Genomic DNA, 25179 nt, shown 5'->3' on the forward strand with positions numbered 1-25179 from the left:
TAATATTAAAAGAACTGAATTGTTGGGAAATGTATAAAACGTATAATGAGAAAATGATTGTCATTGTCGTGCACTTATTTGTTATATTCGTCAGAGATGGCTTCAGTACGTAACGTGATGCTGTCTTTTGATAATACGCTATAAACTGGTCATTCCAAGCCTTCAGTGATGGAAGCAAGCAAGTATGCCCACTACATTGAGGGCTCGATATTAAATTTTAGTAGCTCTTTCTGTACCCGTGATAGGAGCTACAGGGTAAACGTCGCTGTCCTTGTGTATCAGGGAAGCAATTAAATTTTAATATTAGACTCGCTTTGTGCAGGGACCTGTGAGTGATGCAGGTACAGATATTCGCCTTAAACATCTCCATTAGCTCCGCCGAGAGCGGGAGACACTATATAGCTCAACTTATGACAAGCCAGGCTCCTTGGAGTGGGTACAGTACTTGGCAGAAAGATGAGAGCACCCACGAGTTAATATATCTATAACTCTTCCTCTTCATGAAGTTTCTCAACCAGTTGTGCGAACTCCGTTACCGATTGCGTATAAGATTGGATTATTTCTGAGATTCGGTAGTGATAAAAAGTCACCTGCATGGCTCATTCAGCATGCGCGTTTGCTTCCTGATCCGGTATTGCTCTCGGACGTGGGTTTGATTCCTGCTTGAAGATGAATAACAAAACCTGTTATAGTTCATGGACAATTAAAGGCTTATTTGGATATTCTTTATGCTAATGCGATATAAATTTTGTGAGAGTATAACATTGAAAATATGATATTCATGGAGGATGGTGGTCTTCCCACATCTTTATTACGTAGGCCCTATTTTTGGCGCCCTTATTACCAGCAAGCAGTTTTCTGTAAGTTGGCCTGCAAGGTCGCCGGATATTAATCTTGCGAATTATTATTATTTGTGAATTTTTTTCCGAAGGAAGGTTCGTAGGCAAGTCCGCAGCCTTGGGCTTATTGTGGAACTTCCTTTTATTGAGATGATTTTTTGAAGTCCTTAGGACTGCTCATCAAGCACGTGATTCATTGCTTGGTGCCATCTTATCGATTCAGCCACAGGATCCAGGTCTGACGAAGTTCTCATGAATAGGAACGCCCTTCCGCCCCCTTGTGATGTTCCTCTGCAGTCAGCTCAGATGGATGGCATCTGTTCACAATTCACGTACATGAATCTGCTGCATCCTTAACCAGAGGGAGACACCGCCGTCGATTCCGCGACTCACCAAGGCGCCATCTATCCGGGGGAGCTACACTCTCCCTGTCTATTGCAGTCCGCTGATTGCAGCCTCTGCAGCTTCTCTGAGTTATGTGTAGCTCCCGCAGACAGATTCCACCTGTAGGCGAATCCTGGAACTACGTCCGCCATATCGTCCTGGTCAACCTGTAACTATTAAAGATGATTAATGAAATGGTGCTAATGAAGGCGAATCTTACTGTGGTTCATTGCATCACGACATTCTTCTATAATACGAGTGCTGATAGTTTCTCGATAATTTAATTGTGCTTAACGAATGTATGTTGTCATGATATTTTTTTCGAGACCGAAGGTCGAGAAAAAATTATCTTACGACAACATACATGAGTTTAGAAGTTCAATTAAATTTTCACAGAGAAAAATATCAAGCACGACTTGAGAGAATTCCGATGCGAGAAAGATGCCATTTTGATCGAATTTTTATAATATAATCGTGATGTTTATGTTCATCTTCGTAAAACACACAAACTTTATTACCTTAATTGCAAGGATAACAGTGCGGATATCTGAAATTTAATTTATTTAAAACAACTGAACATTTCAGGTTATAGCAACGTAATGAATTCCCATTAATCAATAACAGAATGCATGTTTTCTCTGCCGTAATAGAATGAAGCAGAGATGGTAGGAATGAAACAAATGAATTATAGAATAAAACTACAAATTTGAGGTTATACACATCTGTCCCAAATCTTGCCATTTTTTGTTAGTACTTTCATACGAACCGCCAATAATGAACAGGAATATGCTTGAGTACAGACTTACTATCGATGCAGAGATGATGGTAAAAAATGAACGTACGATAAACAAATGAACGTAAGAGAAAAAAAATATCGGTTATTAATTTTAGAACACCATGCTATGTACTATCAGTATAGTCGGATTCTCATAGGTCAATCGAGTGTCAATGAGCTTGTTGATTGGCTGTATGGCGCTCGCTTGGAATTATCTTAAGAATTATGTTACTTGTCATTCCTCTGTGCGTGTTATTGCTCTCATTCCACCATTTTGCTTTGGTTCTATCTGCATATCGACCAATGGACTTGCGCGGCTGTCTGTTGTAATCTGTGTGGAGTGTACCGATTGTGATGGGATACTGGATGCCTGCCATTTTCTTGTAGTCGGACCTGACAAGCTGACAAAGGCTGTCAGTAGCAATCGTCTCAGTTAGAGAAGCGTAACGTGATTGAGGTTATGTGTGTGGGAGTAAATTAGTTGATGCCTTCCGTTAAACGATTGCTACTATGTGGCAGTTGTTGTAATTATTGACTTGGGGCAGTCTACACTTCATGCTTGTGTTAATCTGCTTAGCCAACAAGCACAACTTCTCTACTCAGTCAATAGTTAGCACAAGTATTCTTTTGTAGAAAAGTGGACCGTGAGGAAACATGAATTTTCGCTTTAATTGGGAGGGGAAACATTTGTGTCTAATACATAATATATTTAGATAGAACTTGTTTTGTATTCTGTGATGAAATATTCATATTTGTAGTGGCTGGAGATAACCTGACATTTTCCAAATGCTATTTGTCATTGAGGTGGACACATATACATAATTTGAACATCAGTACGTGAAAAAAGTGACAATGGATTTGAGGAGTTCCCTATGATTGCATGTAATGCCTATATAAGAATTAGGGAAATGCGGTTAGGATAAAAAAAAACATTTTATGTGAGATTAAGTGTAACATTTAAACTATGAATAAGACCGTTCTCCAGTAATAATAATAATAATAATAATAATAATAATAATAATAATAAAGTTAACCAAGGGGTCAGACAAAGGCGTCCCTTATCACCTACTGTTTTTAATTTGTACCTAGACGAAGCCGTAAGAGAATGGCGAAACAATTTAAAAGCACATTATTTTATAGATAATATCATTTTAGATTACTTACTTTTCGCAGACGACCAGTTGGTGTTGGCTGATTCGGAAGACAACCTACAGAGAGCAGTCCATTTGTTGAGAATTGTTGCTAATAACTACAATCTAAAAGTATCACACAGGAAAACTAAAGTATTTGGTTTCTGCGGAAATAATACACTAAGAACTAAAATTGTAGTAGAAGATAAGATGATTGAACAAGTAAATTCTTTTACTTACCTTGGATGTGATCTCTCTTACATATCATGCACAGACGTAGAAAACAAGTTAAATAAATTTTTAAGACTTGTTGGTACAATTAAACGTACACTTATAAATAAAGTCGACAAACTGTGCTCAAATTTGACAATACACTGGCAATTCCGACATTGTCATATGGTTCAGAAACGTGGATTCTGTCTAGAGCCCACAGAGTAGAATTGAGGCCACTGAGATGAGACTCTTAAGGCCACTAGCAGGATTTAGACTACAGGAACATAAAATAAATGAAGATATACGTCAAGAACTGAATGTCGAGAGTATAACTACTATAATTAAAAAATATATATAAATAATTGGTACGACCATATAACAAGAATGCCCAACGATAGGATACCTTTTAGAACATGGTGTTGCAGACCTACACGAAGAAGACGAGTGGGAAGACCAAAGAGACGTTGGAGAGACCAGTTTGACCGATAAAATTCTGGAGGCGGAACAGGCCACTGGCCTAAACCTTGAAGTTATTGATAATAATAATAATAATAATAATAATAATAATAATAATAATATACTAGTAACTGCATGATAGCCTAATATAATGTAATAATAAAAGGACAAATGAAGTATTACTATTTTTGAGCCACAACGTTAATAATTAACTGTAAACATTATTATACTGTATATAAGCACGTGAGGATATCTTGTAAATACACCGTGTTCTGCTTAGAGGGATCGAGATATAAGTACTAATTTAAAGTATAAATAATGGTTTTATAACATAACTTTTTTGTGCAACTTGATGTAAAATCTCTCCGAGTTTCGGAGAATGGTCAGTGCAACTCGATGTGTGCGCCTCGAGCTACCCTGAAGACATCCAAAAGGTACTCAACCTTCTGCCAAGTGTTCCATAACATTTGTGGAGTGATTAGTGCAGCTGCATTTATAATGCGTTGTCTCAGTTTTTCCAAAGTGTCAACTGTAGGAAAATATACTTCGGATAATGCAGTATTCCGAGTTCGTACAAAACATTTCTCGTGTAACCATAGAGTTAATTTTAACAGGACTTTATTCCGAGTTCGTACAACTGGGCCTTAGTTGAGAGAGAGAAAGCTGAAATATTAAAAACTGATAAATTGTTTTGAAAGCGAAGGAGCCGGTAGTTCCTTAGTTATGTGTTTGTAGGTTGGAGGCAGCTATTTAGTGTTTTTTCGGAAATGACAGTAATTAGTATACAGTAGTTACTAGAATTTGAGAAAGACATACTCTATAAATTCTGGGCGTAAGCACGGCTCTTGAAATGTGCCTTGGTGCGAAATGGACTGTCGCTCCGTGGTCTTGTTTCATGGTCCCTCACCTCCATTGTGACACACACCTCCCCACGATCTGCAGACACCGTCGCCTCTTTCCGCTCTGTCACTGCCTGGTGCTGACACCCTGGTGGACATTCTCACGTCTGTAGTAACTAGGTTGCTACTCTCCATAGTGGATCCAGCCTGACGAAGCTATTTAGCTGGCTTTCTCTCCAAAAAAAAGACCTGCTCGATTCCGTGAAAATAATACGATGTTTGTTTTAGTTAAGCCACGAACTTCCACGTTTCAAACATTATTTGATTGCTTTTTAATAGACTTAATTGAAGTGAAATCATCACGATATGTTTGTTCCATTTTTTTACGTCTCAGCCGTAGTAAGCGATTGAATGTCTGTAAAATTAGGAAAAGTATTTCACTGTTTTTGGATTATTATCTAAACAATGTACAATTTTTTAAAGTAAGAATTAAACATAATTTTTGGATACGTCAGCCTTTATTCTTTCAGTCCCATATAACATCTTCGTATAAATACGCCACAAATAGTAAGTTATTAGCATCAAAAGACAGAGTTGCATCATGTTACTCGAAAATCTGCCCTTTTATCCCAGTGACCCTGAAATGATGACGTTATTCAACGTCAAAAACATAATAAAATGACTTCGAACTTCAAGAGTCGTAACACCATTTTATTCTTAACTTTATGCATTACATAAAATAAACAGAAATGGGACAAATCACTTGCTAACGATATCAGAACGTTTGTATAACACGTATATGTGTGTGTGTGTGTGTGTGAGAGAGAGAGAGAGAGAGAGAGAACTATTTATACTTTTATGCTCGATCATGCCGAAATGTAGTAATTATACACCTGATAGTAGCCCTTTAATGCACCTCATTAAAGTACACCTATTCATTATAATTCAGTTGTTCAGCCAATGAGAAATCACCATTGTACCATTATAAAACCGCAAGTATCGATTATTCTTGGATATGCAATCGAAAGCCAATTAGCGAAAAGTCACGGAAGCTGGAAATCCAATACTGTCGCAGAAGGTTATGCTCTGTTACTATAATAATTAGCGTTAATTGTAAATAATATTCAAATAAATTCAATTTGTCATCTCCTTTTTCAATTATAAATCAATTTCCAGGTTATATCAAGACTAATGTTCATGTTATTCTCTACATTATATCAAGGTCAGTGACATTCGTGCCTCGGAAAAAATCAATACTTTCGCGTCTGCGCACATCTCACAATTCAGGTCAGTTCCGCTCCTCACTTACATAACCATAACATGAATACTTATGAATAATTTCAAGTTATAAATATGGTCGAGCATAAAAAGTCGTATGAAACTTGCCTATAATTGTAATTAAGACGCTCGTATGAAAATTATGAAACTCGCTTGCGCTCGTTTCATAAACAAACATACTCGTGTCTTAATTACTACCATTATAGGCTCGTTGCATAATGTACTATTATACAAATCTGGCTTTCAGGTAAAGCTCCCTGTGAAACAGACTTGAATAATTTCAAGGGAAAAATTGAGACAGTGCCGGGTGTTGTTCCTGGGTAGCTCAGTCGGTAGAGCATTCGTGCGTTAAGAGAAGTGTCCCGGGATCGATACCCGGCCCCGGAACAATTTTTCCCTTGAAATTATTCAAGTCTGCTACACAGGGAGCTTTACCTGAAAGCCAGATTTGCTTAATATATACATCACTGTAGGTACGTTAACAGAAAACCACAATTCAAGTCACACAGAGTTTGTGTGCACTCAAAGTTGGGTTTCTGGCGCCTTGTCAGCCCACTTGAGTTGTGTGGATATAAAGGGAAAAATTGGGACGTTGTCGGGTGTAGTTCCTGGGTAGCTCAATCGGTAGAGCATTCGTGCGCTAAGCGAAGGGTCCCGGGATCGACACCCGGCCCCGGAACAATTTTTCCCTTGAAATTATTTATACTTTTTCTTGTGAATTCCAAAGCCCGATGCTACAAAGCAGAGCAAATACAGAGGTGAGAAAGGAGAAAGCGGGCTGAATAGTCAAATATTTTCTATTTCTTGTAAACCTATTTATTAGGCGTAGGTGAACCATTTAAGCAAGTTGTTATAAACCTTTACAATTAAAGAGTCTCAATATGCCACTAATATATTTTATCCATAACTAGTATCTAAACTGGTTTTCATTTCACCGTCCTTAGTAACCTAAACAATGGCTTAATTCACAGTAGTGAATTAAATCTTTGTCTCCATGACAACCAACACATTAGCAACCATACAATCCATAAATCATTCATTTATAACTTCTTCACAAGCAACACATTACAAACAAAAGGCGTAGAATTTAAAATTGAATTTAGATACCAATAGTGAAATTTAAATAGCAGTAATGGATAAAATATTGTATAGCACACAAGAGTAAACAGATTTTATGCGCTCATTGAAATTATTACCCTTAGCTTCGCCTCGGGCGTTGAACTTTCTATTCACGCATAAAATATAATTATATTCTCTTATAGGCTACTATAAATTACTATTAACTTTTATATAAATTTACATGTCTACTTCAGTAAATATAAATATAAATATATAAATATATAAATATATTTATGTAAATTTGTAAAGACATAAATACGTAATTATTATCTATTTAAATCATGAAAATTATAAATGAAGTCAGGTATCGTAATTTTAGAAATAAGAGAGATTGGCTTTGGTGTGTAATTCATAGAAATAAAGTTCATCTTCTTACATGGGTGCATAATAAATAATATAATAAACTGGAAAATGAAATGATAACTTGGTGACGACGTTAAGAACGTTTGGCTAAGAGAAAGTAGATATTATGTATAATTTATAATTATTTATATTTTTCGTCCAGAATTCAGTTGAAATTTTAAAAGCCCGAAGCTGTAAATAGGACAAGTAGAGAGGGAGAACGTGAAAATGCGGTCTCATTCACCAACCGTTTTGTTAATCGTAGGTGATCGATCGAAACAAGTTTTAAAAACATAAGATAATTAAAGGGAACAATGTTACTATAAATAATCTTTCCGATTACAAACTTGAATAACTATCGTTAGGAGACACTTAGAAAGAAACGTGATATTGGTATCAATGGAAAGAGAAACTCAAATATTTTTTGTTATCCATTCGGTTAAATCACATGTGCTACTCTTAAATCAGTAAAAATTAGAAAACATGAAATTGGTATCAACAGAAACAGAAACTCCAACAGTTTTAAAATATTTTCACTGGAAAACATGAAACATGAAACAGAAAGAGAAACATTTGGTTCACAACCGTAAGTAAGTCACATATGCTCAATGTGAGCTCCTTGTGTCACACGACACACATCAAGTCTGTATTCAATTTCCTGCCATACACGTTGTAGCATTGGACCATCCACCAGTGCAATGGCCTCTGTGATGCGGACACGAAGATCCTCAATGGTAGGTGGTAATGATGACTGATACACTTGTTGTTTTATAAAACCCCACAGAAAAAAATCACAAGGAGCGAGGTCGGGGGAACGTGGAGGCCAATGCAAACATTCTAAATCTTCACGGCCAGCACGTCCAATCCATCTCCTTGGAAGTCGTGTATTCAGTTCGTTTCTGACATCTCTCTCTCTCTCTCTCACACGCTCCACATTTGCCTCACTTACTAATGGACGACCGGTTGACTTCCGCTTACAGATGCATCCCCTCGTTTTGAAGTCAGCGTACCACTTACGGTTACTAGGCCCACCAAATTTTCTTCTAAAATTGCGTTGTATAGTGACAACAGACTGGGATTTGTGAAAATCTAGCACACAAAATGCCCTCCTGTCTTCGTTTGCAGCCATTTTTCTGCTATATCGTCTTCTAGCAACGAAATTAATAAATATGCGACAGGTTCACCAACATAACAAAAACTATTTGAGTTTCTCTTTCCATTGATACCAATATCATGTTTCTAAGTGTCTCCTAACGATAGTTATTCAAGTTTGTAATAGGAAAGATCGTTTATAGTAACACTGTATATAGCCTACCACTAATATGCACCATGTTTCCAAATTATAGTACCTCTTTCATGTGATTATTATTAACTATCAATGAAATAACAATTTTATGCATATAATTTGTTTAATAAACTCTCAAAGTTGTTATTGACTTGTTATGAACACTCGATGTGAGAATCCCATGTTACTCGGCATACATCAACACGATAGTCAAATTCTTGCCACTCGGTCACCAACATATCGCGCAATATCCGATATCTCACTTCAAGGCATTGAGGCAGCAGCACATAAACTGCATTCTTCATAAACCCCTAAAGAAAGAAGTCACAAGGTGTCTCTGGTGATTTGGGAGGCCTAGGAGGCATAGGTCAGATCAATGACGGTAGCATGTCCAACCCAACGACGCAGTAGATGGCCAATTCGGAAATGTCTATGAAACAACTTTGTGATCATCGTTACTGAATTTGTTTTCGCAAGCTGCAGAAAGCAAAACATTTTGTGCTGTAGAGTTGCTATTTTTCAACATTGTTTCCCATGGCAACAGAAATAATACGTTTCCCTAAACTTTGATTGTCGAATGATGTGTGCCATATTAATTTATTCTTGATACTTAATAATCATATTAAAGTATTACCATCATTTTGATACACAGTGTATTTTAACTTTTATGTAGCTTTTAAATGCCGATTTTATCGTGTATTTAAACTATTCGAATTATATAAATGATTTCGTATAATTATGTCTTGCCTTTGGAATTACCTGTAATGCCTATTGTGTGTAACAAAAAACCGGAGTTCATCTTATTTTTATTATACACATTAAATTGGATGTCTAGCTCACAGAATAAATATGGGAAATACTTGTTATTATTCGGTTGAGAAGCTTTTATTATCCAGTCTGTTGTCAAAAAATCTGAAAGTTAGAATTTATAAAACAGTTATATTACCGGTTGTTCTTTATGGTTGTGAAACTTGGACTCTCACTTTGAGAGGGGTACGTAGGTTAAGGGTGTTTGAGAATACGTTGCTTAGGAAAATATTTGGGGCTAAGAGGGATGAAGTTACAGGAGAATGGAGAAAGTTACACAGCACAGAACTGCACGCATTGTATTCTTCACCTGACATAATTAGAAACATTAAATCCAGACGTTTGAGATGGGCAGGGCATGTAACACGTATGGGCGAACCCAGAAATGCATATAGAGTGTTAGTTGGGAGGCCGGAGGGAAAAAGACCTTTGGGGAGGCCGAGACCTAGATGGGAAGATGATATTAAAATGGATTTGAGGGAGGTGGGCTATGATGATAGAGACTGGATTAATCTTGCTCAGAATAGGACCAATAGCGGGCTTATGTGAGGGCGGCAATGAACCTCCGGGTTCCTTAAAAGCCAGTAAGTAAGAAAGTAAGATCAGTGGTATCTTTATTAGATGTCCCGTGTTCGATTCCCGGTGTCATTTTTGAAGACACCTTCATACCTCGGGAGACTGAGTGCATGTCATTTGTATTGTGATAATCCTGTGTTGTCTCGGCGATAGTCTCGCGTAGTGTTGATCCTACGTGTCTGTAGGCCTGCATTGTGCTAATTTACTAGAACTTCTTCGGAAGTAGGCCAGGGCGTCGTAAAGGCTGTAGAGCCTTTGAAAATGTATTTTCAATAATAGTTAAAGAAAATAAACGGTAAGGGAACTGAATTGTTGCATGAAACATATGAGAAAGTATGTGTCATCATCGTGAAGAGACTATGAAACACATGCATGTCCAGTAATGTGTTCATTTATCAACTTTCAAAATTACGGAATGGCGAGCGAGGTTATAAAGACATGAAAGCTCTTGATGGATACCTATTTATTTTTAGTTGTGTTAGCTCGAAATATCCTAGAAATTAAGAGAAATTTCCTACACTATGATCAGTGATTTTGGTACGTGGTAGATCTGTGCACTGGCTTGAGCGACTAAAATGCTTGGAAAAGATCAATCCTTTCCTCTTGTGAAAAGGGATTTAAGCTTGGAAACTGCTGATGGGAGGGAAATCGTCCGTTAAACGTGCAATTTTCAAGTTAATTTCACGGAAACGTACTTGTGCTTTTTAATGTGGTGCCATAAATTTCGCCGTAAGCCTGGCCATTGTTTATAGTGCGACCATGCATGTAATATTGTTATTACTTCAAAGTGGATCTAAACATATTATTGTAAAGTCTTAGTCATAAAAACCGGGCGCTAAGTGGTATTTGAAGATATTTACATCTCAAAGAGAGTGTTTATCTTTCATTTCTTTATACAGTTGCACAGGTTTATTACTGTTAGTAAAATTAAAAATAATATTTTAGAGTAGTTTTCACTGTAGTTTATTCTTATTGCTGTTAGCACGTAATTTTTGTTCGTTTAATGCATTGCCATCTGTCGATTTTTATTGGTTTTGTATTGAAATTGATAATATTTGAAGGGGCTTACTTCTAGCTTCTACTTTCCACGTTGAGGACCCGAGTTTAAATCCTGTGAAGTCCTAGTAACAGTTTTTGTGACAAGATCTGTTATAGTAGGTTTTCTCGAGATATTCTCGCTTTTCGTAACATCATGTCATAATTTCTTTATAATTCATATTCATCCCTGTATCAACACTGGTGTAGAAGTATGTTCTTTTCTTCATGATCTTCAGTCTCCTTTCTGTTCCCCTGCATCTTCAACTTTTCCCGTTTCTTTTTTGTGTTCTCTCCAAGTCGTGGACTGAGCTCCTTTTCAAAGTAAACACGAAAACAAAAGTGTTGAAACCTACACTGAGGAAATGCGGGACCTTTTCCCTTTCCATGCAGAATGAAAAAGCATACCGTAGTTTCCCCTAACTATAGTCCACATTTTTCACATTTTTCTTTGTATATTCAGTACTATTCATCCAGATTAAGTGAAATCTTGGCTTCGGACTCTTGTAAGTGTGTATTAAATAAATATTGACATATGTGTTTGAAATTATTTAATTACACGTGTTAAAAAATAATAAGCATTGGTACATAGTTGTATTCTGAGTTGCCCAACTATGGTCCACTCATATATTCATGCTTGAAAGCATGAATGGACTATAGCTGGAGCTGTAATTATTCGTAAATCAATACACTGAGTTTCTAATTTAAGGGTAGAAACATAATCTAGCACAGAAATATTAAAAATAAATGAAAAGTACATGGATTCCTTTTATTAGTACACATTGCATAAACACACAATAAACAAGTGATATCTGAAAGTCATTTTCCTGCAATAATGAACAACTACAGTATATTAAAGAACAAAAGTACGGTATCAAAATAAACTAACACATTCTTAGCAAAATGTTATGCACATAAATTCACTGATAATGTTTATTTACCATACTGAGAACTACATTCAGTAGGCTTATTTCGATCCTTTGAATCTCTACTTCTCTTGACTTCTGAAATTGAAAATAGATCTCTCTTTTTCAAGACGCATTTGGGGTCCTCAATTTGTTTTATTATGTTTTCCTTTCTATAGAATAAAATGTCTTACATTTCTCGCCACGTCAGTAATTGCCGCTTCTTACCATACATGAAACAACAGCTCCATTTTTCTTCACTTCCAAAACTTTCCCTGGCCACAATTCCTCCTCATAAGTAACTACCATATAACTATGTGCCTTTAGCATTAATTTAACAGATTTCGTCTTTTTTTTTTCTTCCACATTTGACTCACTGTCTATAAAAATGGAGAGAACACCGGAAACATCATAATCTGTATCCAATTCAATTTCATCGCTCTCACAGTCACAGGGACGGTTGTTTTCCTTCTACCCTGAAGTTTTCGTTTTACCGGACCATCATTCGTGCTAGTACTATTGATGCTGGAACAGCCTGTTTCTTTGTTTACTTGACTATAATGTTGAATGGTGTTTTAGAATATACTGAGATACCGTATTTGCAGAAGTAAATAATCACATTGGTCACATTTCATTAAAACAAATATTTCAAAATGAAATACAACTATGGTCCACGAAAAATTGTGGTACATAGTTGAGGACTGACTTCTAGCCTTGAGGTTAAACATTTTTCACGAAGAGTCCCTAACCTCTGCAGTGTAATTATTACGTGAAAGTCAACACTATATAGCCAGGTTTAATTGTACAAACAATCATGTATCTATAACTTACCAGTTCTACAGAGGAGAGCTTAATAAAACAGACAGACACAAACTGAATGATTTCGTGTCTTCACACCTTCAGTAGGACGATGCACACTGACCTTGTTAAGCATCCATATCATTGCCACGTGTAATGGTAGATGGAAGCATGTATGGGGAACATAAGTCCATCACAGTGGCGCTGCAAATGGTAAACACCGAACTCTTGGGGGACTAAGTAGAACATAATGCATTTTGGATCATAGTTGGGTGCTTGGACCATAGTTATGGGAAATGACGGTACCTAAATTATTATGACTACAGTCTTAACTCATTTTTGCCAAAACTGGAACTTATTCCCGTTTCATATTTAGTGATTCAATTATATAATTACTAAGAATGTATATGCACGATAAGTTAGATTAAAATCGTTTATAAAGAAATTGAAAGTATATTATATGAAGAAAGCTTCTTGTTCTCCTTCCCTTCTATTATGAAAAGTTTTATCCACGCCTGCACTTCCGTATTTGACACGTTTGCAGTTTCTCACGGGTCTTAATTCAATTACGTCGCTTCCCTCGTATCGATGTCTGGTTCAAGCAAGCAACAAACTTGGTTGCCAAGGAATATCTGCTAGCGATTCTGTATTGTTTCAGTCTTATGTAGGTCGTCATTTCTGTGTACCGATTTGTAGTTGTGCTGTCGATATTCGCTTTTGTACCAGCTGTATAATTAGCTAGTTTGCACTACGTAATTTCAGGGTGAGTTAACAATGCTAGCTATATACATTGTATTCCTAAACCCGATTCGTGAATGGGTTGTAGACAGTTCTCCTATTTTGAATGAAAAGTTTGGTGATTATGATTTAGATTAAAATAATTACATAAAATATCAACGCTCGAAGGAATTCGGAACACTATTTGTCGCTTTTCTGTTTTTAATTTTATGAAAGCACTCTATAGGATTATACACAAGTTACAGGGGACGAGAAAAGGAATATTTTGAATATGTTTTAAAAAACTCTATTTCTAACAATCCATCGCCGCAAAAAAAAAAAAAAAAAAAAAACAGCTTGTTACGAAACTATAACATAAGCCTCGGAATAGGACTGATTCTCTGGCACGACCACGGCAAAGAATAAGGTTATGAGATTTGGTACTTGAAATGTAATAAGTCTATATAGAACAGGAGGGATAACATACAGCGTATTCCGAATCTCACTGGACCGGTGGACAACAATGACGTCACGCTGCAGCGAAATAGGAACAAAACTGCTGGAAGTTTCGATAGTTGCCATGGCGGCTGTACAAGTTGTTGTCTATGCTACACTAGCAAGATTTTGCGAAATTTCCGTACTGCCATCTCGTTCAAAGAAAAGAGAGCATAAACAATTTATTTCTTGAACCAGTAGTAATAACTGGTCCGTTGACATGTTCGCTCATAAGCCATGAACATATTGTTTTTACGTTGTGCTCATTACAAACAATACAGCAGAACACACCGCCATCACACAACAGTGCACGATGTCATTCGTCTGCTAATTCCCGCCCTATACAAGAACCAATCAGATTCACTGATGCCAGCTGATGGAGACTGCCACCACCTCTGCAAGCTGATGGCACCGGTGCACCGCTGTGGAGTATCAGTGACGTCATCGTTGAAATTCGTAATACCGTGATGCCATCAGATTGCTCAGCGCTGAGATTCGGAATACGCTCATTAGTAGCAATAGAACTAGCTAGATATAGAACAAAATATGGGAAATTCCTGTTATTAATTGGTTGAGAAGCCTTTGTCATCCAGTCTGCTCTAAAAAAAACCGAAAGTTAGAATTTATAAAACAGTTGTATTACCGGTTGTTCTGTGTGGTTGTGAAACTAGGACTCTCACTTTGAGAGAAGAATAGAGATTAAGGGTATTCGAGAATAAGGTGCTTAGGAAAATTTTTGGGGCTAAGAGGGGATGAAGTTACAGGAGAATGGAGAAAATTGCACAACGTAGAACTGCACGCATTGTATTTCTCACCTGACATAATTATCAATATTAAAACCAGACGTTTGAGATGGGCAGAACATGTAGCACGTATGGGCTAATCCAGAAATGCATATAGGTGTTAGTTGGAAGGCCGGACGGAAAAAGACTTTTGTGGAGGCCGAGACGTAGATGGGAGGATAATATAAAAGTGGATTTGAGGGAGATTGGATATGATGGTAGAGACTGGATTAATCTTGCTCAGGATAGGGACAGATGGCGGGCTTAACGTGACAGCGGTATTGAACCATAAAAGCCATTTGTAAGTAAGTATAAAATTATTCTATGAGCTTTGCAATCTATAATAAAAAATACGAAAACTAATATACGTCTGCTGTGTTATAATGTTACTTTTAAACTTTTCTCCGGCAATGGAAAGTTTCGCAATGCAATATTTTGTATAATTCTCCGTCTGTAAAGTTTAACTTGAGAAAATCTGTATTAGAAAGTTTCTTGAACACAGTTTTCATGTTTTACTTAGTCTAGTTTACGAGTGTAACAAACTTCAGTCATTGTAGACGCTTTTAATTGATATATAATTATAACAGAAAACTTTAATTAAGAAAATGGAGTTATATGAGGCAGTGTGTTGATATATTTCGAAATAAATGCTATAAATAGTATTAAAACATTCTTCATTAATTGCAGCTGTATTTAGATTATGAAGTTTTATTTCAGGTCTTATCGTTAGCTATGAAGAAGTTGCTTCCTTAGGGTACGGCCACACGAGCTACATTTGTAGCAAGTTTTCTGCGACAAATGTAGCTGGAATTATAGGCAGCATTGAGTTAAATGGAAGCGGCCACACGGAGCAGTAAATGTAGCAAGTTTGGCGCATCCCAAGGTCGTGTCGCAACTCGAATGGGTCCGCGTCCATTTTTTCTGCGACATTTACTGCTGTTGGGTGGCCACACGTAGCGACATGGGTGGCCACACGTAGCGACATGGGTGGCTACGTGCAGCTACATTTGTAGCAACTTTCTGCGACAAATGTAGCTGGAATTATAGACATTGTAGCATTGAGTTAAATGGAAGCGGCCACACGGAGCAGTAAGTGTAGCAAGTTTGGCGCCGTCTGACATGAGGTCTATTCGTGACCAATAATTTTCCAGCCTAAACGAATTAACATTGTTGTTAGTTACTGGGAATTTCTTATTAAGAAATCCATATTTTTTAAACTCTAAATTTATATTAATATTTATTTCCGCTTTACTAATTCCCAGAGGAGACTCAGTGAGTCAAAAAATATACATGTCAATAGACTTCTACTAACTGACAATACATAAAGAATAAATATCATGCAAAAGAAAACAAAAAAATTGTAATAAAAGTACAAACAACCGTGTAAAATGAATGTTTATGCTTTAATGTTTTAGGAATGAGATAGAAAGCGAAAATCAAATGTCATGTAAAGGACACACAGATTAAGACTTTAAAAAGAGTGAAATAACAAATCAAAGTTATTCATTTTACAGTAGAGAATTACAATAATTTAGCGCAATGTAAATTTACAAATGCGTATGGATACACGCGTAAGCTAATTTTAAATACTATTTTCTTAATCTTAATCCTGTTTCATTCATAGTTTTCTACCCAAAGACATTCTTTCACTCCAAACCTAGGATTCGCCGATCTTCCCTATTTTCTGACTTCCTCTTCGTCTCCATATACGATCTGTATATCTTAATGTTGTCTATCATCAGATATATTATCTTCTTCTGCGCGAACTTTTCTCCCGTTCACTATTCCTTCCAGTGCATCCTTCAGTTGGCGCTCTCTTCTCAGCCAGTTACCCTGCCAGTTTCTTTTTCTCTTCCTGATCAGTTTGGGCATTTTTCTTTCTTCACTCACTCATAGTTTACGTTCGGGATCTTTTATCGTGGAAAGACTTACCATGCCAAGATAAATGCGGTAACTTCCCGTTGCTTTTCGCACACCACTCTCTCTTTTTCATCTTAAAAGATCCCAGGGGGCCTCAGCGTGGAGCTGATGAAAGTGGACTTGACCAATTAGGTTCTCCTAACTTCTTCGAAATTCTCCGCAAGGCTTATAATATATCACTCCTATTAGGTTTCTTGATCCGATCAGAGATCGGGAAATCCCAATTAGTCTTTGCTCTCCTCCCCCTAATATAAGATCTGTAAAGTGCAATGTAGAACGTTATATTTTCGGAAAGTTCGGTATAACTTCGTGTTGTTATAGTAATATAACGATACAAGGTTGGCAAGTGCTTTTTACAAAATCGAGGAAAGGTTTGATAAACGAGCAGAGCGAGTTTTTCATTTTCCGAGATTTTGTAATGCACTTCACAAACATGTATTGTACAACATTTTTTGCACGATTATGTTTTTAAAATTGCAAATACAATATGTTGCATTGAAAATTGAGAGCAATATTATTCCAAAGCCTTCGCAAAACTGCTCTGTAATGGTAACTAAGTAACAATAAGTTCTCTGTAACGGGTCTATTTCAGTATAGTTTTATCACAGTGTAGTATATACAGTCACGAAGCTGAATACGTAGTAAATATGCATCCATAGATAGTTGCTAACCACTAGGATCGCTACTATCGCCTCATTACAGACAATGCGAAATACTACAGGTCTGCACAGTCTATTGTTCCTAGTACACTCATAAACTCAACCTTCGTGACTGTATATACTAGACTGTGATTTTGTATTATGAAGAATGGTTTCCCTAGCAACAAGTAAATACAGCAAAAAAAAAAAAAAAAAAAAAAAAAAAAAAAGACGATCGTTTAAAAAATACTTTACGTTTTACGCTTTTCATTAGAATTCCGTTGTTTTATCATGTTACGAATGACATTACTGTTGTCTTGAATTATTATTCGAAAGATTAGCATAAATGAAAACATTTACTCCTTCCTTTCACGGTGTAGACCAGAGGTGTCAGACTGTTTCAGAGCCAGTCATCGCTCTCATTAAAGTCATAGTATCCAGCGGGAAGCACATTTTGTTCTTATGGAAGCGGACTATACAGGGTGTTAAAAAATACGGGGCATAATTTCAGGTATGTATTTCCCACATGTAGACAATCAAAATAGTTCATTACATGTGTCCGGAAATGCTTCATTTCCGAGTTATGGCCTTCACAACATTGAAATTCAACGGAACGTTTTTCTTTCCGCAGGTCGTTGTCATTACAGAAGATGTTCAAAATGTCCACCTCCTGCTTGAATACACACCTCACATCGATGTCTCATTGACCTGCGAACACGATCCCAAACTCTAGGAGCATTGCGTATGTCCTCAGAACATGCCACAATTCGATTCCGAAGGGATTCCAAATCAGACACCGGAGACGAATAAACCAATGATTTTAAATGGCCCCACAAGTAGAAATCGAGAGGGTTCAGATCAGGTGAGCGTGGAGGCCAATCAATTGGGCCATCTCTATCTATCCATCGATCAGGAAACCTTCGATCCAAGTACCGGCGAGCCGTACGACTGAAGTGTGCAGGAGCGCCATCATGCAAGAAATGAATGTGTTGACGATTGATCAGTGGAGTGTCTTCTAAAACATGAGGTATGTGTACGCCTGCCTCGTAAGTCTGTTTACAAGTACATGGGGTCCAACTAATCGATCACCAATGATACCGGCCCACATGTTGAGGGAGAACCGCACCTGGTGATGAGATGGAACAGTTGCACGTGGGTTTTCATACGCCCATACATACTGATTGTGGAAATTTGTTATGCCATCTCGTGTGAAGTGTGCTTCATCTGTAAATAATACTAAGGCAGGAAAGTTGGGATTTACACCACACTGCTGCAAGAACCACTGACAGAACCTAACTCGTGCAGGGTAATCTGCTGGTGACAGGGCCTGTACACGTTGCAAATGATAAGGATACAATTGATACTCTTTCAACAGTCTCCAGACAGTCGTATGCGGAACATTGACTTGCAACGCTACCCTTCGTGTGCTGATAGAAGGAGTCATGTTCACAGCCTCCAGAATCTCCTCCTGTACTTCTGGAGTTGTAGATCTTGGTCGTCCCTTCCCAAACGAGGAGAGTTAAATTTTCCATACTCGCACAGACGGTAATGGAGACGTATAAATGTCTTCCGATCTGGACATTGTCGCTGTGGGTACCTCTCCTGGTACAAACGACGAGCCAGTGCAGCATTGCCGTCCGCCTTACCGTACATGAAGTGTATCTCTGCCAGCTTTTGATTTCAATACATGTCGCACAGTCTAACGCCTACATAACACTGAATGTAACCTTCGCCTCGGAATGAACTGTCAGAGTGCCCTCTTAATGTCTCCTTTGACGGCAACGACCTGCGGAAAGAAAAACGTTCCGGTGAATTTCAATGTTGTGAAGGCCATAACTCGGAAATAAAGCATTTCCGGACACATGTTGTAATGAACTATTTTGATTGTCTACATGTGGGAAATACATACCTGAAATTATGCCCCGTATTTTTGAAACATCCTGTAGAGGGGAAAATAGATGGAGACTTCGACTAAGTTCGGCGCTGCTGTCAGCGCCAATTCAAAACAGACGTAAATACTCCGCTCAAGCATATCTAGTACCGCAATATTAATTTACGATGGAAGTGTTATCTTAAGAGTAGAAAAGTCTTGAAAGTGTGAGTGTTATTAAGGTCTTCATCAACGCCCGGAAAATTTTGAATACGAATGTCAGTTCCCCTTTCATTTGCCAGTGTCTATAATTTGAACTACTACGGTTTTTTCCCCATACAATTTCGCCCATGGATGATGGAAGTATCAACTTAGGTGCTGGCTATCTCTCAACTGACAAGATGTAACGCTTCGTCTGACATCACTGGTTTAGTCATTAACCCTGTCGTGGCTCCACATTTTCACACGTCCTTTTTGTATATCTTCCCACACCTAGATGGCCTTCAGTATGGTAGATTAATATCTGCTCAGGAAGTCTATTGTCTGTTGTTTTCCCGACAATTGAATCAAATTACTTTTGTATCTTGTCAGTTTTATTCTTCTGATTGAGGGTCTGCTGATATGTACAGTCTTATGTATAAGAATTTCTCTTTTTATCCGTTGTTGTGTCTCTGCAATGCATCTTAACTTCATTTCACTTGTTACAATTCTTCGTTCTTGATTTTTTCTCAACACCTAGCTCTCACAACCATAAGGAAATGCTGGTAAAACCATTACTTCAAAATATTTTATAAAAATGTTTCCTTTCGAACTGGCTCCCCTATTGATCGTCTGATTATTGTATCGTTTCATTTGTCGATTTATGCTACAATTTTTTTTTTCGTTTTCGATTAATCTCCGATGTTGTAGGATTTACACGTCAATGCCTGTAGGGGAGGGAAATGTGATTTCTGCTGCCCTACGTAACACTTAAAAATCACGAAGTTAATAGTTTATACTTTCTGTTTGAATTAAAGCACTAGGCCTACTACGTGTTTTTGATTTGAAATATACACGAATTAAATTTCTTCTAGAAAGTATTATATTCCATTTGCTTCATCCCTGAATACCGAATATGATCAAATTCTGATCAGACAAAGATTTTTTGTTATTGCACCGTGTATTGGAACCTAACTAGCATCTCTAACATTTTGGAATTTCATTCGGATTCCATTTTAAGGACAAATTAATACGACTTGAAAACATCGCGGAATAGGCCTTTCATACTTCCCTGAAAGCTAAAATTCGATAATTTCGATCTGTAGTTGAAATCGCTGTACACAGCTAAAAAAAGGGGCGTGTCCAAAACAACTTTTTCGGTATCATGGATTCTGAAAATATCAACATCACGATAATTTGTCTCTGTACTTTGGGCAATGAAAAATTAAAAGATTGGAAGATATTCGTAAGTCCTAAGTCCTAAAGATATTCGTAAGGATGAGGCCTGAGTTCGCTGCAGATCCTTCTGGAATTCGATTCTTCAGGTCTGTAGATTTCTCACTTTGATTTTGTACACTCCTGACTTGATAACCCCCAGGAAAAAAGTATAAGGACGTCAAATCAGGTGAACAAGATGGCCATGGCCATGGCCATACTTGTGTTGAACTTCTGCCTGTTCATCAGTTGGGAAAGCGTTGGTGAAAAATGTGAAGAAAGTATCACACAGATTTTACGTTTTCATTTCTTCTGTCAAACATATTTAACAAGGTTCAGCGATTTTAATAGCTTCATATTTTGTAGATAGGATAAATTTGCTTTTAGAACTGCCAGTCACATAAAAACTTAGAAGGTTTATTCCTTTCTGTCTTAAGATAGCGTTGAGCAATTCAGTGTTGCGAATTACATATGTTTTTACACCGCATCTGTGGTATTTTTTTTTGTCAGTTTGCCAGAAATCTGGAAGACACGAGTGAGGAGAACGTCAGTGAAAGTACTTGAGGGATGTTATCTTATTTTATAAGATGCTGTGTGTCAGTTCAAATAACAGAGAAAGAGAGAGGGTGAGAGAGAGAGAGAGGGGGGGATAATCTCACAAACTTATCTTATGTTAGGTATTAAGTTCCACGCTAATCTATTCATTTTCAGCGGATAAAAAGAGTGCTTAACGAGCAAATCACCTTACAGTACAGGATAGAAAGTAGCATATGCTAATGAAATAGCTTTTCGCGTGATGTTTGATAGGCATTCGGTAATTTAGACCCGCTGCTATTGTAGATACTAAGAGAATTGTAGATTAGATTAGTAGAGAGTTCTTTACGACACTTATTTTTACGTCTTAAAGAGCGATAGATCCAGTTTTCTCTTTCGCCAGATGTTTGAATGAACACTCTTCTTGTAAATATTTTGGCAACTTGATTACGCTATTCAGACAGTGTTTTTAGCATGAAATCAACGTTATTTTGCAACATTGGTTTTTACTTTGACAGAACAAGATAGACAGAGCTGTTTAATGTAGAAGTGATTAAATAAATTGAGCTCGGTGAAGTATCGGTAAAATAGTGTTTTAAGGAAGGAAATAAGTTCACTTTTTGGAGTAAATTACAGTAATTGAGATATACGATTTACTGTTTATTCTTTAGTATGTAGACTGATGTAAAAAAGAACATTGTTCTTGGTGAAGTTTAATTTCCGTAACTTGTTACACTTTCCGTTTAACTAGCTCTTATATTTTCCTTATACTGTAAGTTATGCTTTACGGTAAGAATAATTTACTATACCTTTATATTCTCATTTGTAAGAATCTTAATATATGTAATATATGCCTGGTTTAAACTATAAAAGGATTCAGAAAGCTTAAAACGTTCAATATGAAGTGATTGGGAGTGATAATTATAATTGGATGGTACGTTCATATTAGAATGGTTATTGCGTTGGCTCTTGACACTGAAGACTTTGGTTCATATTCTCACCCGTACTGCTGGAAATCTGGATGAACGCAGATAGTGTTGTTTCAGATCTAGATTGTAACATCTGAGGTCCAATGACAGCTGCACTATTTTGTAAATAGATGCTTACGTTTTATTAGGAAAAAAAATAGTGGTCCAGAATGGTGACAAACGAAGAACTGTGAGAAATGACATTCATTCATTCTTTCATTCATTCACCCAAGGGCAGGTCTTTCATTGCAAATCTAGCATTCTCCAGTCTTTTCTATTTTCCGCCTTCCTTTTAGTCTCCGCATGAGACCCATGTATTAGTGCTGTGTGTAATCTGATATTTTCTTCTGCCCCAAACTTCTCTTCCGTTCACCATTAGCTACTTCTATTGCATCCTTCAATAGGCAGTTTCTTCTCAGCCAGTGTCCCAGCCAATTTCGTTTCCTTTTCCAAGTTTCTGCCATATACAATGCTACACTCTACACAAAAAACTTCATTAGTCTCTTCCTTAGTTATATTTCCTGAGGTGCTCCTTTTTCTATTAAAAGCTTCCTTTGCCATTGTTATCCTCCTGGCAGCAAATATTTGAAGCTGTCCACTTGTTCTACTGCCTCATTTCGAATTCGCACGTGTGAAATGACATATGATATAAATATTAGTAGGCCTAATATAGAAATCAAAAACATAAATATAGAATGATAGCTACTTATTCTGCGGCGTCCCTCCCCCCTCTCGCTGACCAGTCTTTGGATTATGCACTGTTGATATTCTGTCGTGCTTCGTTCCCCCGCCCCCTCATGTGGTAGCTATTAGGTTAGTCGATTTTCGTCTTTCCCCTTCAACATTTTCTAATGTATGTTCATATGCATGTATGGGCAACTCGTGCTCACAAAGTGCTAAAAAACCTTGAAAGAGAAAAAGACAGACGGAGCCTTCCGCAACAGTTACAAGTTGTTTGTAGTTTCGCTGCAAAAGCAGTTCACTGCCACGGTGCTCTCTGGCGGCTTATGTAGGTGGTAGTGATATCTACTCGATGATTTAAATTTCAGAATGACGTATGATACAATAATTATATTAATTTTAGACAGACTGTACCTAAACACACATGACAAAATTATATTATTTTCTAGCTTTGTAAATTAGTTTAGTGCTTGAAACATAAACAACTATAACTGCAACACTTATTTATTATTACACTATTTGTTAATATTTCTAATTATATGTCTTATTTGAAACATAGAATGCGAGAATTTACAAGTTTTTATATATTAAAGAGTATTTCTCTGTTCTCTCTAAGGTAATAGTCTGTATTCGCAAACAATCACAAATTTAAGGAAGTAATTTTTTACTGTGCGTAATACCTTCACTGTGTTTATTTGTAACATAAAATGTCATACGTAAGAAAGTGTAATAGAAATTAATACAAGCTTTACCTCCTTTCTTAATAAAAGAAAATCTTTCTCTTTCGACTCATCACCAGAGGGAAATGATCTGGGGATTATATTGTTTTTCACTTAAAACGAGCCGCCGCTTACTGCAGACGCGAGCGAACTTGTGTCTTGCAAGAACCGCATACAGACACTACAGCTAGTACAGAGTCCGTTCTACCTGCATTGAGGTTGTGTTGACACTTTGAGAGCACGAGTTGCCCACCCATGTTCATATGGAACGGCGAAAATCGGAGCGAGACAAATGGCCTACAAGCTCAAATAGATTCATCCTCTCAACCCCAATTCCCTTGAAAGGACCAGTTTTCGCTTGCCTTTTAAATGTTTCTCCTGCAACTCACTCACTCACTCACTCACTCACTCACTCACTCACTCACTCACTCACTCACTCACTCACTCACTCACTCACTCACTCACTCACTCACTCACTCACTCACTCACTCACTCACTCACTCACTCACTCACTCACTCACTCACTCACTCCGTAAGAGTGATGAACTCTGCAAAAAATCTACTTTAGTGGAACCCCCTATGTCCAAAACCGGGAAGACGCTCTGTTTTAAAGGAGATACAACTTCAGTAGGAACGACTTACGTCTTCATTTCAAAGGACCGGAATGGCTGGAGAAGATTTGTGGACAGCGTTTGCTCCTGGTGAAATGATGGATTGTATTATTATTATTATTATTATTATTATTATTATTATTATTATTATTATTATTATTGTAGACGGTGTTGAGTTGTTTTGTCGGAATTCTTCCGTTTCCCCTCCTAAAATTTTACAATTTCTTCAGCATTCACACTAATAACATTCAGGAAATTGTGAATTATTTGATGGAATCTTGTATGTGTATATGTATTTATTCACACTGCAAATGGGTATATACCCGGTGGCAGTGGTAACTAATTACACTCAATATTGACAATAATAAACAGAATTAATAAAAAATACAATTAATAATAAATTAATAATAATAATAATAAATATTAATAATAGTATAATAAAATTAACAAGGAACATCCTAAATTAAGTGAAGCGCGATCACTTAAAATAACATTTAAAGTAAATCTAATTTGTATCTTAACCCTAAGTTCGAACTAAAACCCACGAGTATGATATGTTCATACCTGCACAAGTACCTTTGAGCACTACACTCATTTCGCTGACAACTCACTCACTGCACTGGAACTACTACACATTTCACTGATTCTATCTTGATTTCACTAACACTTCAAAAACATTTCACTGTTCAAATACTTTGCACTGCCACTAAACTATAAAGCTTCACTGACAAAAAACCACGTCACTGACACAACACACTTCGCACTTCACTGACACAACACACTTCACACTTCACTGACACAACACACTTCTTCACTGATACAACACTTAAATGCCAAAATATCAATTGCACCCTTTAAATAATGTGTATAATATGCTACGGTCTATTAGTAAAGTCCTTAGGGGAGAGTCGGGTAGTATCGGACATCGGGTAATATCGGACATTGAGTTTCTTTCATCTACCACACGATGATAGTACCTGATTGACATGGTTACGTTTCTGTAATGTCGCATAGAGAAACGTAACCATGTCATTCAGGTACTACCATATG

At 37.1% G+C, this 25179-nt stretch overlaps 2 protein-coding genes across 11 annotated transcripts in view; one reads left to right on the forward strand and one right to left on the reverse strand.

Moving 5' to 3' along the window:
• The window catches only part of Camta (Calmodulin-binding transcription activator), a 1741786-nt gene that overhangs the window by 115063 nt on the left and 1601544 nt on the right, over positions 1-25179 (forward strand). The window lies entirely within an intron of this gene.
• LOC138698290 (uncharacterized) overlaps positions 1244-25179 on the reverse strand; it is a 94567-nt gene continuing 70631 nt past the window's right edge. Inside the window, exon 4 of the mRNA XM_069824493.1 lies at positions 1244-1396. Within this exon, the coding sequence (XP_069680594.1) occupies positions 1244-1396 (153 nt within the window). The remainder of the gene's footprint in view (positions 1397-25179) is intronic.

This window comes from Periplaneta americana, chromosome 1 (assembly GCF_040183065.1).
Source record: "Periplaneta americana isolate PAMFEO1 chromosome 1, P.americana_PAMFEO1_priV1, whole genome shotgun sequence".
Classification (NCBI taxonomy): Eukaryota; Metazoa; Arthropoda; class Insecta; order Blattodea; family Blattidae; genus Periplaneta; species Periplaneta americana.